Genomic DNA, 15861 nt, shown 5'->3' on the forward strand with positions numbered 1-15861 from the left:
ATGTAAATGTTTGTCACTTCTTCACCTGTCCGAAAAGAGGACTCTCTGAGACTGTCATGTTAAAAAGCAAGCTGCCCATAACGAAGGCCACATAGCCCTCAATGCCAAAAAGCAACAGAGAGAGATGAACCTGGCATTTTCCTGCTGCTAATTTTGGTTCAGATTAGATGAGTAAGGAATGTGGTTTTTGCAGAATAAAGAGCTGGCTGGGACAGGGGCTGGGACAGGTTGACCAAGAAGATGAATAAAGACAGGTGACAGAAAAATGATGGATGGCGACTGAGCAGGGAGGTAAAACACAGAACCATTTGGTGGGGACGCAGTGGCAGGGAAACCAGGTTAAGTTAAAGGGCTAGCTGAGAGACTGTTCCAGCAAAACAGCCAACAGCCTTACACTATACAGATGTCTCCATGTCTTTATTGTTAAACCCCAAGTGAAACCACAGAGAGCCCCCCGCAATAAAAAAACCAAGGTAGACATGACTGAAGGAAACACCCAAAGTTAACCTCTCCCCTCCACCCACATGTACACACAAGTGCATGTACACCCTCATACATGAACACATACTACCTAAATTCACATAGACATCCAGATGTGGTCGTGTAAACTTAAAATCCACTGGGTAGGTAAGGACAAAAGACAAGAGGCTCCCAGGGGCTTACTAGCCAACCAGCCTAGTTTGATCAGAGGGCTCTGGGACAGAGAGATAGCCTATCTCAAAAGACAATGTAAACGCCTTCTGAGAAACAACACCTGAGGCTGTCCTCCGGCTTCCACATGCTGAACATGCTTCACCTGCAAGCGCACACAACACAAAGTGTGGCAGACACCTCTCAATGCAGCACTTGGGAAAGGGCCAAGAAGATCAAAAGTTCTTGGTCAATAGCATAATGAATGAAGGCTTTGCTGGGTGTGGCAGTCTGAGTGAGAATGGCCTCCAGAGGATCAGATATTTGAATGTTTGGTTCCCAGTTGGTGGACCTGTTTGGGAAGAATTAGAAGGTGTGGCCTTGTTGGGGGTGGTGAGCCACTAGGGGTGGACTTCACGGTTTCTAAATTCCACGCTATTCCCAGCTAGCTCTCTACGCCTAGCACTTGTGCCTCAGCTGTAAGCTCTCAGGTACTGCTTCACTGATATGCCAGCCTGCTTACTGCCATGCTCCCCATCATGACGGTCATGGCTACAACCCTTTGGAACCATGAGCTCCCAAATTAAATGTTTTCTAAGTTGACTGGACCATTATGTTTTATAATGGCAATAAAAAGTAACTAAGACAGTGGGCCATCCTAAAAAATAACAAGAAAATCCATCCTAAAAAATAACAAGCCTTTAGAAAAAGGCTGTTATATTCAGTGAACACCAGAACAGTAGATCTCATAGTGGGTCCTACAGGGACTCAATGAGGTCCACAGTATTTTTATACTAAGAAAATGGTGGTATCTGACTCTTTCATCCTTAAGCTTTTGTGAACACACAGTGGCATTTTCCAAATGTACTTGAGGTGTAGTGCCGCTGTTCTAGTGGCACTGGTAGCAGAGAATTCTTCTCATGCCTAGAATGCCCTAAGGCAGCAGATTTAGTGTATAAATAGGTGCATTTCAGACATTAACTGGCTTTGCTCTTGGTGTTTTTAATAATTATATGCTATAAGAAGATTGTAGCCAAAAGCTAAGATAGATTTACACATATTAAAACATAATTTTCCCTGAAGGTTTAAAATTTATTTCTCATATTTATGTTAATGATGGTTTTATTATTTCCTAACTATATAAAAAAAAACCATCAAAACCAGCATGCTCATATTTATACAAAATGTGCTATTTTATCACGTATACAATATTCATCCCCAAACTACTAGCCAAAATGCAGAGCTTCAAGATACCTGTCCTGTCATTCCTTTGTCACCTTCCCTTTCCTATTATCTACCATATGCTATATGGTCACATGAGTCTCCATTGTCCCTCATCATAATTCACCTGGAAACCACTTAGGTTGATATATAGAAAATCACTGATTACCACTCCACAGTATTGAGACACCAGTTCTTGAATCATGTTACACAATATTTTGGTGTTTCCATTTTAGAACTATTACAAAAAAGCTTCAATAAACAACTGTGTACTGAATTTTATATGGTCATTAAATTTCATTTCTCTAGGATAAATGCTTAGAAATCTGTTTGCCAGGTCTTTATGATAATATGCATCTAGTAGTTAAATTGCTATTTACTATTTTTCAGTGACTGTATCGTTCTATCATCGCAGCATCAAGCTGTGAGATTCTTCAGTTTTAGTCGTTCCAGGAAACAGTGTTATTCTGTGGCTTTCATATGCATTTCCCTGGCAACAGTGAGGCCAGGGCTAGCTGTTCTCTGTGCTCATCTGCCTCCTATGTAGTCCCCCTAGTGAAAAGAGTCCTTGTCTTCTGTGTTTTATTTGGTATTGTTTTACATGCTGAGCTGTGTGATTTCTTTGTATTTTAAGAAGTCATTTATTGGATTCATGATTTATAAGTATTTTCTTCCTGTTTATATTTAAATCATCTCAACAGGTTCTTCCACAGGCATAAGTGTGACATTTTGCTGGGGTCTATGGATTTTTTGTTTTGTTTTGTTCACAGTGTTTTTTATGGTGTATAGAAGCATGTTTTTCCTAAGTCCCTACAAGTTTATCCCATATATTAGAAAGTTTTAGCTTACTTTTTGGAGTATGGCCACATGTGTTCATTTCATACAAAGTGTGAGGTTTAGGTCATGGTTTATTTTGCCTATGAATAGCACACTGGCCTAGCAGCACCTTCAAGATTGCTCTTCCTCAACTGTACTGCAATGCTGCTACGTGTCCTCTGTCCATGCACTTGTGAGTCACAGTCCCTGCTAGTGCCAGGCCTGATGCTACTGCGCTACCATGTCCTGAAATGGAGAAAACATTTCCCTTGCTTTATTATTTTTAAACTTTTTTGTCTAGCTATTTTTCTACTTTATAGAGCATTCTAATTCCAAGATTTATAATCATCTCCTCCATACTTAGAAAATAAAATATTGATAGCCCTCAATAAAACTCCACCAAGCACACATACCAATTAGGCGAAGACTGTTGCTCTTATGTGCTCAAGAAATCTATCAACTCTATCAACACGGCATATTTCACCGTCATTTTAGGCCATTTCAAAATTTCTCTATAAATATTTTATCATTTTCAGTTCACAGATCCGTATTGTGTCAGATATGTATAATTTATGGCTATTTTAAATATGTATTTACATATATTATTTCAAGTTATTTAGATTCTAGTTGGGGTGCCAGGGTAACAGTGTCTTCATAAAATGAGAAGTCTTGTTCCCCTTTGATTTTCTGCATTATGTAAAAAGGGTGTTTTCTAAATGTTTGGCAGCATTCTCCAGTGCAACTATCTGAGCCAGGATTTTTTTCCCCCCATGAATATTCTATGTTAGTTGGCTTTCCATCACTGTGATAATATCTGAGACTTAACTTTTGGTTTACTTCACTCCTAGTTTCAGAGTTTTCAGTCCACAGTCTGCTTTCTCCATTGCTGTGGACCTGGGGTAAGGCAGACATACGGGAAATGAATGTATGCCAGAGCCAAGTGGTTCACTTTGTGGCAGCCAGGTAACAAAGAAGAAACAGGGAGGGGCCTAAGATAAGCCGTCCTCCGAAGTCATTCCTTTGTGACCTATTTCTTCCAACTAAGCTCTATTCTTATCACCTCTAAACAATGCTACTAAACTACAACTCCAACAGTCTGCAGTGCCCTCGTGATCCAACTACCACTCAATGTCTGGATCCACTAACCTGGAGGTCTTGAACCCTCTGGGGGCTCATATCAGATACCCTGCACATCAGATATTTACATTACGATTCATAACAGTAGCAAAATTGCAGTTATGAAGTAGCAACAAAATAATTTTATGAGTCACCACAACAGGAGGAACTGTATTAACATGAGGTCACAGCATTAGGAAGGCTGAGGACCATGGCACTAATGAGAAATCAAGCCTTCAACACGAGGGAAACCACATTCCAACTGTTAACCCTCTCATTACAAATTCAACATTTTTGGTGGCTATAGGGTCACTCCATTATCTACTTAGTGTTGTGTTTTTGTGGTTTCTGAAAAGTTAATCCATTTCCTCTGAGTTATTAAATTTATGAGCATGAAGTTATTTCCACAACCCCTTACTACCTTTGAAATACACAAGGCTCTGAGTGACATTCCTCACTGCATCTCATACTGGTGATCTGTATCTTTATTTTCTAATTTTGATAGAAGCTTATCAACTTTAAGTTTTAAAATTTTTTATTATTGTATATGTATGAGTATTTTGCTTGCATGTATACATATGTACCATGTGCGTGCCTGGTGCCCACAGAGGTCAGGCGAGGACACTGGAACTACTGGGACTAGAGTTACAGGTGGTTATAAGTTATGTGGGTGCTGGAAGTTAAACCAACAAATGTTCTTAATTGCTGAGCCATCACCCTAACCCCTCTTTCATTTTTGGGGGTAATTTTGTACCACTGTCCTCAGAGCCATCTTCATTAAAACAGCACATGATCAGACACTTTCATCACTTTTTTAGCTACAGCCCACAAACTTTCATCTCTGTATTTTTTAAAACTCAGCTCTGTGTATTTTATTTATTATTATTATTATTATTATTATTATTATTTATATTGGTGTTCTGCCTACATGTATGCCTGTGTGAATGTGTCAGATCCCCTGGAACTGGAATTATAGACAGCGGTGAACTGCCATGTGGGTGATGGGATTTGAACCTGGGTCCTTTGGAAGTACTCTTAACTGCTAAGCCATCTCTCCAGCCCAGCTTTGTGTATTTTAAAAAATATTCCTGTTGAGACGACTTCTGTGTGTGATGTGCATGTTGTATGCATGTTCACATGTTCATGTGGATGCACATGTGTATTTATACATGAGAGCAGGAGGCTGGCATCCAGCATTTCCCTCTGGCACTCTATAACACTTGCCGAGAAAGGGTCTGTCACAGAACCGGGAGCTCAGTGATTTAGTAAGACTAGCTGGCCAGCAATCAGGGGTACAGACAGGGGTGCTCCTGTTCGTGCCTCCTAGGACTAGAATTAGAGGTGTACACCACCACACTCAGGTTGCATTTAAAAAACAAAACAAAACAAACAAACAAACAAAAAAAATGGTTTGAAACTTAGCCCTTATGCTTGCAGAGCACGTATTTTACCAACTGAGCCACTTCTCCAACACCTAGACGTCTTGAAACAGATAAACTGTGTTGCTTAATCAAGTGTTTGGAAGTTTTCTTATTGTCTTTCCATTACTGTTAAATGATTTATCTACCTTTATGATTGGAGAAAATACTTTCTATAATTTCAAGTCCTCCTAAATTTGGTGAGGCTACTTTATGACTTGAGATACAATCTTTCTGTGAATTTCCCAGATATGAAAAAAGCCATTCTGCTTTTGTTGGTGGAACCTAATATAAGTGCTGATGTACTTATGTTGGTGGGTGGTGATGTTTTCTTCCAAACTAAGACAAGTACCATTTTTAGATGTAAACTTTAAACTAAGGCAGATTAAACAATAGAGTAAAATGATTAATCCAAACTATGACCAGAGTCCTGCATTTCAGACTAGAACACTGTTTTGACAAACTATATATTAAAAATATTATTACTTGGCAACATCCTAATCAAATAGATGCTGCAAAGTTAATGGATTGCGGCCAAAGGATAAGAGCTTCTGCACTATAAATAATTCCCATTCCACTATAGTTTTTAGCTATAAAAGTAGACTGGAACAAATACAAGCCACAAAGGTAATTTGTTACACTAATCTACATAACACACCTAGTCAAAAATTCTAAATCCCCACAGTTCCTCCAAATTCATGCACCTAGCTTTCCACTGCAACCCTTGGCTGATGGTGTAACTCTTCCACAAATGCTTGAATTGTGCAATACCAATTCCAGACATGTTTTTCAATGTAGTCCACTCTATTCTATTCCTATTACGTGTGTCAATGATGAACTATAAATGCTGGGAACAGCTCATCAGGCAGTGCACCTGAGGCAAATCTGTTTCCCTTCATCTGACTCTCCCACCTGCCAAATTTCAACTATATTTGCTTTAAAATTAAATACTTACGAAACACCGACAATGCCCTCTCGGGGCTTGGAGATGTTTTCTTGCCACCTGGCATTATGTCCCACGCGGAGGTGGTTGACCTGACTACATAAGTTCTGTAGAAACGGCAGCAACTCAGAGTTGGGCACATTTGAGTTGCCACTTGCCTTCTTTGGTAAGAAAGAAGACACTGCGCTTTTAAGATCACTTTCGAGGGAGTGGTTTTGTGGCACAAGGTGACACTCATTGTGGTTGGTGGCAGTTCCTTCTCCGAGAGGCTGTGCGCTTTTATCAGTAAGAGCCTTTAAATTTCCAGTGAGGCCTGAGGGTGTCAACCCAGTTCTGAAAGGAAAGGGTGTAGAGGATGCCTTGTCTAGGACTCCTGAAGAAGGTGAAGACTGAAGTGCAATCAGATGCTTGTGTCCTGTGGTTCCCAACACTGACTGAAGCTGATCTCCGATGGGAAGACAATTCTGAACAAGGAAAATAAGTAACTATTAAAGAATGAAGACTAACCTCTGGAGTGGCTGTTACAAGCCAGGCACTGTGCATTCTTCCTTAATCATGCGTTTCTATGAAGATAGCTGTTACCGTTCAATGATAAGAAGAGGACACCAATGTGAAAGATTCCTGCTCAAGGAAACCAGCCAGTAAGTGGCAGGGTTGGGACATAAACCTAAACTTCAAAAAAAAAAAAAATTATATATGTATTTTATGAGTGTTCTCTTTGCATGTACACCTACAAACCAGAAGAGGGCATCAGACCCCATTATAGACGGCTGTGAGCTGCCATGTGGGTTCTGGAAATTGAACTCAGGTCCTCTGGAAGAGTAGCCAGTGCTCTTAACAGCTGAGCCATCTCTCCAGTCCCAACCTAAACTCCTTTTAATATTTCACTGTATCTTCTCCTAGGAACATATTAAAATGTGTACTATTATGTGGGCAAAATACAGACTGTAATGTTTTCACTAATAAAGGCTTCCTTATGGCAGTAATATATAATATTAATTAGTCACAATAGTTGATTATTATTATTATTATTATTTGGTATATGTGTGATGCCTGAGCATACGCATATGCACCCAGTATATGCCGGTGCCCACAGGGGTAAGGAGAGGGTGTCAGCCTCTGGAACTGGAATTACAAGCACTTGTGAGCCTGATGTTGATGCTGGAAACAGGACCCAGGGCCTCTGCAAGAGTAGCAGGCACTCTTACCTGCTAACCCACCTCTCTGTCCCCAGTTAAACATCTTCTCAAAAGTCAACCTATAATGTCCCCTTTTTGATATATAATAAACTATTCACTTTACCTGGCCATATCTTCTGCAGTATAATTTTAAGGAGGTCACATGGTGGACAGTACACTGTGGACGTTCTGTGCATACATCTGTAACACTCTGCATGGCTAAAATGGACTACCCTCCGCTGTGCTTGCTTTAATAGTTTCTAGGATAAGAAGAGTTCTATTCTAGAGCCACAACTAAACTTACTAAAAGATCCTGGCTTATCTTAAAGAGAAGACTGTGCCACCTCCCTGTTATGCCTTTCGGTTTTTCCAGTAGAGAAAAGTAAAATGACCTCTGGCCTAACAACCACTGTCAAGACAAATGGTTTGATTTTAACTTTAAAACCTAGATGCTAACCATGGATTTTTTTTTTTTTTTTTTTTTAACCAGGGACTATTATCTTCTAATATGGCTGGTCAACAGCTGAGACAGGTTCAAAAAATAATCATCAAGATTAGCTGAAGAAACTAGGTTTGTATGTTCATCTAAACACTTAAAAATATTATCATGAGGCCAAGACAGAGCTGCAAGCATTTATCCAACAAACTTTCACCAGAAATCTCCTCTGTGCTACGTTCCATTTTAAGCATAAGAAATACATCACTGAGAAAACCAAATTAAAATCCCTGATCTCATGGAACCTACATGATACATAAAAACATGGTTAGAAGGCACAAACAAAACTGTGATAAAGATTAGGAGGGATGTGCTACTCTAAACTGGCGACAGAGTTCTCCTTAAGGATATAATGCCTAAGGTGTAATTAGAATAAAAAATAGATACAATGATATCATAGAAGGGAGGTTCTAGCCAAAGAAAACAACTGGATACAAAGGCCCTTGGGGTAGCAACATGTTTGTATATATGATGAATATGAACACCAGAAAGGAATGTCAATAAGGGACCCCACGATCTGTAGTCAATGTGAGGAAGGCTGGCCAAGATAACATCTGGACGCACACTAAATGCAAACACAGGTAGTCAGGGGCTTTACACATTAAAGGGACCTTAGCTTCCATCTGAGTTTATTCTGCTTGGGTGTTTCAGGAGGTGGTAAGGCGCTGTGGCTGAGCAGGACCAGGCAGGACCCTAAGGAACCCAAGTGAGATAAAGATGGACAGGAAGCAAACCAGAGACTGATACTGGTTTTAAAATGCTTTTGCGGCTTCCCAGATCTTCAGTTCTCCTGGTTCTCTTACCACTGCCCAAGCTCTAGGGCTGCTTTGACTCCAGCAATGAAACCCTGCATGCAGTATTTATAAGTTTTTACCGTATTTACCTGAAGTTTCCACATCAACATTATGATCTTTACATTTTTTGTAGAATTTCATTATAGAATGACTATCTGACTGGCCCTGCTGCAGGAGGCAGAGCTACAGAGCGACAGGACAAGAGCTTAGCCTCAGCTTCTCTGGCATTAAAGCCTCCTTGATGGCACCGGCTACACTGGCACCTGCTGTTTTTCTACTGCCTCCTTCCTCTCCCCACAGTTTGCCAGATGCAGCTACTCTGCAAGGGTCGTTCTTTCTAGCTTCAGGCTCTCTGTCCACAGTGCTCCTACTGTGGGCACATCTCTCAAACTTCACTTCCACCCAGCCACCTCCTCCTCTCCTGAGCCTATCTGAAAATGCTATAAGATCCTTCCAGGCAATTCTTTGTTCACAGCTAAGTTTTACATTCCCCAAATTAGACTCCTTTTGCCAAGTGTCCTCATCCTGTTGGTTCCATTTATATTTCTGATAATGCCATCCTCAAAACTTCAATTTTTCATGTGACTTTATTTTCTCCTCCAAACAGCAGTATTAAGTTAACTGTCTGATCCCAGTGACTCTGTGCTTCCTGATTTATTATCTCACCTCTCATGTGGGTGAGGGAAATCCCTCTATTGTAGTCTTACCTTCCACATAACAGTGGTTTAAAATCTCTTTAAAAATAGGCTAAAACACAAATTTCTAACAATATCACAGCTCTCTATGATCTAGCACAAAGCTTTCAATCTCTCCTGTCAATTCCCTTCATTTCATCTCTTAGCTAGATCCTACTCCTTCCAACACAGGAGAGCTTATCAATTACCAGCATTTTTCTAAAATAACCAACCTCTAGATGAACCTGACTAAGCCCACTTTCCTCTTTTACAGCCCAAATGAAATGCCACTTATTTAAGTATGCCTTTCTTTTTCTTTTTTCTTTTTTTTGGTTTTTCCAGACAGGATTTCTCTGTGTATAGCCCCAGCTGTCCTGGAACTCACTCTGTAGCTCAGACTAGACTCAAACTCTGACTGCCTCTGCTTTTGCCTCCCAAGTTCAAGGATTAAAGGTGGGGGCTGCCACCACCGCCTAGCCAGTATACCTTTCTTATCTTTCTCACCACATATAATGCTTAAAGACAGGCTACACACCAACTGATCATCTTTACACCCTCAAAAGGGAGCAAGCCAGAGTCTTGTTCACTGATGAATAAATGCGTCAAATTCAGGAAAAACTAAAGATATGCAGTCAGAACATTTTGCAGAAGGACAAGTCTATAAAATGTGACTTTTATAAAAATTAGAAATAGATGACAGTTAAATCATCAGTGTAGAAATTAATAAAAAGTCAATATACTATATTACCATATTAAAGGCCAGCATTAAGAAAAAATGTTGTTTTTGTTGTTGTTGTTGGAAGAGGGTCATGTGTGTGTTTGGGAGCAGGAGAGCTCCAAACTCAAAGGATTACTTCAAGTTGCTACCTTCTTCTTCTTTGGAACAGAGTCTAACCCCCTCAGTATATACCAGACCAACTGGGATTCTCATGCTTAACCTCCCATCTTTTTCATCTTTTTGTATGAACACAGGTGTTACAGACACATTTCATAATGTGTCCTGCTTTGACATAGGCTCTGGGAATCTGACTTCAGTTCATCCTGCTTGTATAGCAAGCCTTTTGACCAATGAACCATCTCCCCAAACCAGTATTTTAAAACTGAATAAAGCCCATCTTTACTTGCCTGTTGCTGAAGCCTAATCATATTCATCAGCTGCTGAGCTCCAGGAGATAGCTTTGACCCCATGGACTCCATTATGGTTTGGACACTGTCGAGGTCTATCCGTGACCCTAGAGCAGGAGAGCTTGGTGAAGGGTTTGCTGACCTTGGTCTCACGTGCACCACAACTTTACTGATGAGCACACACTGCTTTTCACCGAAAGACAGCAACTATCATGAAACAGAAACATTCCACAAAATGACAGTGGTATTAAAAACAACCATCACTTAAAGAGACTGCTTAGTATTACCAAAGCAAGACAGTGTACTCAAGAGTCTATAAATGAACTTCAAGAGCATTTCAAGTTTTCTTTATAATAGTCAAAGTTAGAAAATAAATTCCAGTGTATCATGAGGCAAACACCAATTATTTAAGGAAAGAAATCCTTTCCAAGCCATAGATATACATAAAGAATATGAAAGTTTTGTTTACTTAGTTTAAGAAATTAAAACAAACCACACCTTGTTGGGGTATAGCTCAGTGGTACAGCACCTGACTAGCACATGACCAGAGGAGGAGAAGAAATCCAAGAACCCTCCATCTTAGTGTAGCCCATTGGCTTTGATATTATTTGATATAAAACAAAACTGTCCAGATACTCATACAGGATTTTTCTAACTCCTAAACAGAATTCAGTTTTCTGTAGTTCAGAGATGCAATGCCAGAACTACTTAATATCTTAAATAGCTGTGGTTTGCATAAAAGTTCAGGTGACTTTCTAACTGGGTGAAAGATACTCAGTGGTTCTAAGTCAAGCTTGAAACCCGGCTCTCCTGGCTTTTATTACCACAGATTTTCCATTTTTGTTTTTTGTGTCTTCCGAATCACTTCGGGGTATTGAGACAGCAGCAACTCACACATGCTAGGTCAGCGCTCACCGCTGAGCTGTTACTCCCATCACCCTGATGACTTAGTTGTACATGTTTCTGAACCAAAAGATGTTTCATACGTGGTATAAGGGATGGGCTTTAAATCAGGCATGGCTGAGTTTAAATTGTGAGTTCTGCTACTGCATAACCTGTGCGATCCTGGGCAAATGCTAAGACTGAACCAGAGGATGGTAAGATGGCTTTGCCTAGAGATTTGTGTACCAAAATAGCCACGGTGTACATCACCGAGTGTTCAGAATTCTGTCTTAGGGACATTTGCAGACACTTTCATACATGACAGAGGGATGCCCTCACTAAAAACTACCTTCAGACTAACACATGCTTCCACAAAACAATTACAAAAATTATCCACTTTGAAAGACTGACAGACTCCTCTCACAGACACAGGTCAATAAAAACCCAGGCTCTATAAACTCTGAGTGTGGTACCAAATATAGGACAGTTCTCGTCAGTTAAGGAAACACTTGTTAAATTTATATTCGACCTCATTATTGACTTCTTTCTTTTATCTATGTATTTTTATTTTTGTTTTCAGATAAAATCTTGGAAGGTAGCTCTAGATAGTCTGGACTAACTATATAACCAGGCTGGCCTCAAACTTGTGATGCTCCTGGGATTATACGTATGTGTCAACATACTGGGCCCTTCTGTCTCCTTTATGTTTATAATCCCAAGACCGTTTTTCATCATTGACTACAGCATATTTTTGTTTGTCTTTTGTGACAGGCTCTCTCTATGTAGCCCTACCTGTCCTAGAACTTGCTATGTAGATTAGGCTGGCTTTGAACTCATGGAGACCCACCTGCCTCTACCTCTGGAGTACTGGGTTTAAAGATCTGTACCACTGTGACCAGAGACTACAATATATATATTTTTTACATTATATATGTTATATATACAAAAGTCAGTAAATCTAATTATCATCTGTCTTATACCACTAATATAGAGGCAACATGAAGACTGGCCCTTCCAATTGCTATTCCTAAATGCCTTGTATAGTATCTGTTATCAACAGGTACTAACATTTTCACTAGATGAATTAAATTATTTTACTTAAATGCCTTTACAAGCTATTGGTTTTTTCCATTTAAAATGACAGTGGAATAAACAATTCTGTGACCTGTGCTCTTTGATGAAAATAATTTATTTTTTTCTTATCTTGAAACTAAGTCTTACTATCTTCTGTGATAACAAGCACATAATTTCAGAGATAAAAAGAACCCAAGAATTCGGTTTCCAAGATCCAATAATTTTCCTCATGTAGTAAGTCCAAACAGTTAAGTAAGGTGGCACTGGAAAGCACTGGTTGGCAACAGAGCTGGATTAGTACTTCCATCTGGACTTGAGTTTTCCCACTCAGTGCCTGCTCCTAAACTGACAACATCACTAATACCTATCTCAAGAATATTCTTCTGGCTGAATTCCTTAAACTCTCTGGCTCTCGTTTGAACCTTCCCTCCATTCTTTACCCAGTGCCAGTTTTGCTTCTGCCTTTTGTAGTACTATAGTTTTATAAAAAGACTTTTAAAGTGTTCTTGGCTGGGCTTCATAATATAGTGCAACTATACTAACAAAACATTTTTTAACTAATAAGTTACCACACTTTAAAGAGATTTCAGTGCTTAAAAGATTGGAAATTTTTTAGAAGGTAATACACCTTTACATGCTTTACATGGAAATAAATATATACAGAACAATAACAATTTGATTAACTTTAAATCTTGAAATTTAGTGATGGCTTACCTTTATTTTACAAGCATGTGTGGGAGACTCCAGCTTTAGGTATTTTTTGTACAATAGAATCTTTTCATGTTCACTAAAATAAAAGAATTCATTTTTAACAGCCATTAATTGTAAATATTAACAATATACTTAAGAACAAATGCTTTGGGGACAATACTTCATCTCTGAGATTCCCTTTTCCTTGTCAGGCACATGGAATAGGAGGTTCCTGATTGTGCTGCACCTGCTTAAAGGAACAGGATCTAACACTTACCAGCCATTATGGAAAATTGAACAAGGCATATTTTAAAGTCTGTAAACATCACTATTATTTCCAACACGTGTAGGACATAGATTCTGGATTACATTAAGGATAGATCTGGGCAGAAACTTGTAAGAGACCGGGAAAAGAAACATCACAAATTGTCCATCTTATAATAGCTTAATAAATATGCTGATGTGACAGTCTTAAGCTGATATACCATGTATAAGGAGCTTTCTAGAAGGGAATATATTCAGAGTTTCAGAATGTCTAATTGTTGTAAAACAGACCCTGCTGAGTTAAATGAGAGAAATAAGAATACCTTCCAAGACTTCATTCTAATTCTTCATTCTAATAAAGCTCTTCCACTAATTACCAGTGCCCTACCAATTCACTTCCATTTAATTAGCCCTAAATTTCCGTATTTATAAGCTTGCTCAATTACCCTGTCCTCTGAAAACTTAGTGGTCTAGCATGTGCCTTTTGGTATGTTTATAATTTTTCTCCCCTTGACTCAGTGTCAAGGTTAGAAAATCCACAAACATTGAAAGAGTTGAGAAGAAAGACACTTTCACCTGAACAACTCACAAACCTGTCATCCGGGACAGTGTAGACATTTTTGCCCCGACTGGTTCCGCAATACTCCTCTCCTACGTATACTTCCATGTTTCTTGCTGAGCTCAGAATGCCAACTGAAAGGATTTCTTCACCTTCATTAGGCCCACACTTCAGGTAAAGGAAGCAAGGATTTTCATCTCGGGGACTCAGGCTGCTTTTCAGACTCACCAGATCCAAGCTGAGAAGAAAATTGATAAACCATCACACAGAGAACTTTTCTGAGTAGAACCATAACCCATAGATCTCTTCAAACTCACTTCTACTCTTCCTGAGGACCAAGAACCTTCCCCAACACCCACAGATACTCCACACAGAATTCATAAGGAACAGAGGCTTAAGGCATCAGGGCATTCCCTTCCACCTTTCCTAGACCGTGGACATTCTACTCAAATCTCTAATTCATTCGCAATCAATTAAAAAGCATTTACTGAGTGCAAAGAAAAGACAACAATGTGTCTTTTTCTAAAATGCCGTGGTGCTTTATGGTTGGACTTGCTCCGTTTCTGTTCCCCAGAGTAGAAGGTTGGCTGGTCTCGGGGATGGGATTCTAATGGGAGCCTGTGGAGGTGTCCCGGCTGACTCCAGGATCCTGAATCCAGGCCTCTCCGGCTCAGCGCGCAGCCCTTGGCCGTAGCCTCTCGCCCGTCTCCCGACACCGTCGTCCTCAGCCCACCGCGGCCGGACCCGCTCCCTTCCCCCGTCTCGGCTCCGCTCCTCCTCCCGGCTTCTCAGCAGCGTGACTGTCACCCGGCCCCGACCCGGCGCACCCCGGAGCTGGCGGCACCAGCAGCTGCTCGAAGTCCAAGTCTTGGGCACCTGGCCCAGTCCGGGTAAGAAGGAGGCTCTGGGTCAGCGCCCCGCACGCCGCATCCCAGGACGAGGTCAGCGTCGGACCGCGGTCCAGCCCCGGATCTTCGATCGCGGTCTCCATTCTGTCTCCTCGAGCCCAAGCCGCGCCGGAACTCCTCTCGCGGAGCTTGAGTTTCCTTCTGTGCCAAGTGGAAGTGAAGGTTCAGTACGACTTCCGGTTCTTTTTTTTTTTTTTTCACCCCCTTCTCTTCAAATTCCGGGAAACCAACCATCACAGACATCCATGCGCATGTCGTGACTTGCAGAAGTTTGTTCAAAATCTTCCCGGGAGATAATCCAGTACTTCGCTAGTTACCTGAATTCCTCGCTTCTGGAGCCGGCGCCGTGCGCATGCGCGGTAGTCTGCGCGCGGAAACGGAGAGATTTATTTCCAAATTGGCTATGGCGACCCAGCCAGCGGACCTACGGTGGTTTCTGGGAGGACAGGATGCTTTAGGGACCGCGAGGGTATTCCCAAAGCAGATAGGTGTGGTCTTCTTGGTTCAAGCAACCCGTAAAACCAGCTCTTAATCTGAGAACCTCGGGAGAGGACGCGGGGAGGGGGCCTTCCTGTGCAGGCCGGTGGGGTATCTAGACGCACCGGCCGCCTTTGAAGCAATGCGACCACGGCTGATCGTATTATTCCACTCCTCACGTCACCTCCGTGGAGTGGAGTGGAGTGCGGCGTTTACCACCGCAGAATACAGTTGAGCGGCAGAAGGCATTAAACAGCCCAGTCAATGGTGGCGCTGAGACCGGCTCCTGGGCCTCAGGACCAGGTGGGATGTGCTTGCACCACCTAAATAGCAGAGTTCTCAAGGTTAAGGAACGTCGTCGGGGCCTAAAACTGAGACTAAAGGTTCTTCACCCTTAGCCAGGACAAGAACTGGCAGTGGACCTCGTCTCTGTGGAAGTAGATTGTACCTTCAAGCTTTCTGTGGTGACAAGTGAGATCAAGTGGAACTTGAAACTTTATAGATACAGCAAAGAAAGCTAGGTGTTGTCTGGCCTCAGTTATCTTCCTGTAGTGGCTTGTGTAGATAATTTAAACATCTTTTGAGGTGGGGGAAGA

At 41.0% G+C, this 15861-nt stretch overlaps 1 protein-coding gene across 1 annotated transcript in view; it reads right to left on the minus strand.

Annotated features, from left to right (window-relative positions):
- C1H10orf88 (chromosome 1 C10orf88 homolog) overlaps positions 1 to 15094 on the minus strand; it is a 19711-nt gene extending 4617 nt beyond the window's left edge. The window contains exons 1-5 of the mRNA XM_021660187.2: positions 14708 to 15094; positions 13915 to 14118; positions 13082 to 13154; positions 10412 to 10618; positions 6157 to 6608 (exon numbers count right to left, since the gene is read on the minus strand). Of these exons, the coding sequence (XP_021515862.1) occupies positions 6157 to 6608; positions 10412 to 10618; positions 13082 to 13154; positions 13915 to 14118; positions 14708 to 14871 (1100 nt within the window). The 5' untranslated portion in view covers positions 14872 to 15094. The remainder of the gene's footprint in view (positions 1 to 6156; positions 6609 to 10411; positions 10619 to 13081; positions 13155 to 13914; positions 14119 to 14707) is intronic.
- Positions 15095 to 15861: the final 767 nt, after the last annotated feature.

The sequence above is a fragment of the Meriones unguiculatus genome, chromosome 1, assembly GCF_030254825.1.
Source record: "Meriones unguiculatus strain TT.TT164.6M chromosome 1, Bangor_MerUng_6.1, whole genome shotgun sequence".
Lineage (NCBI taxonomy): Eukaryota > Metazoa > Chordata > Mammalia > Rodentia > Muridae > Meriones > Meriones unguiculatus.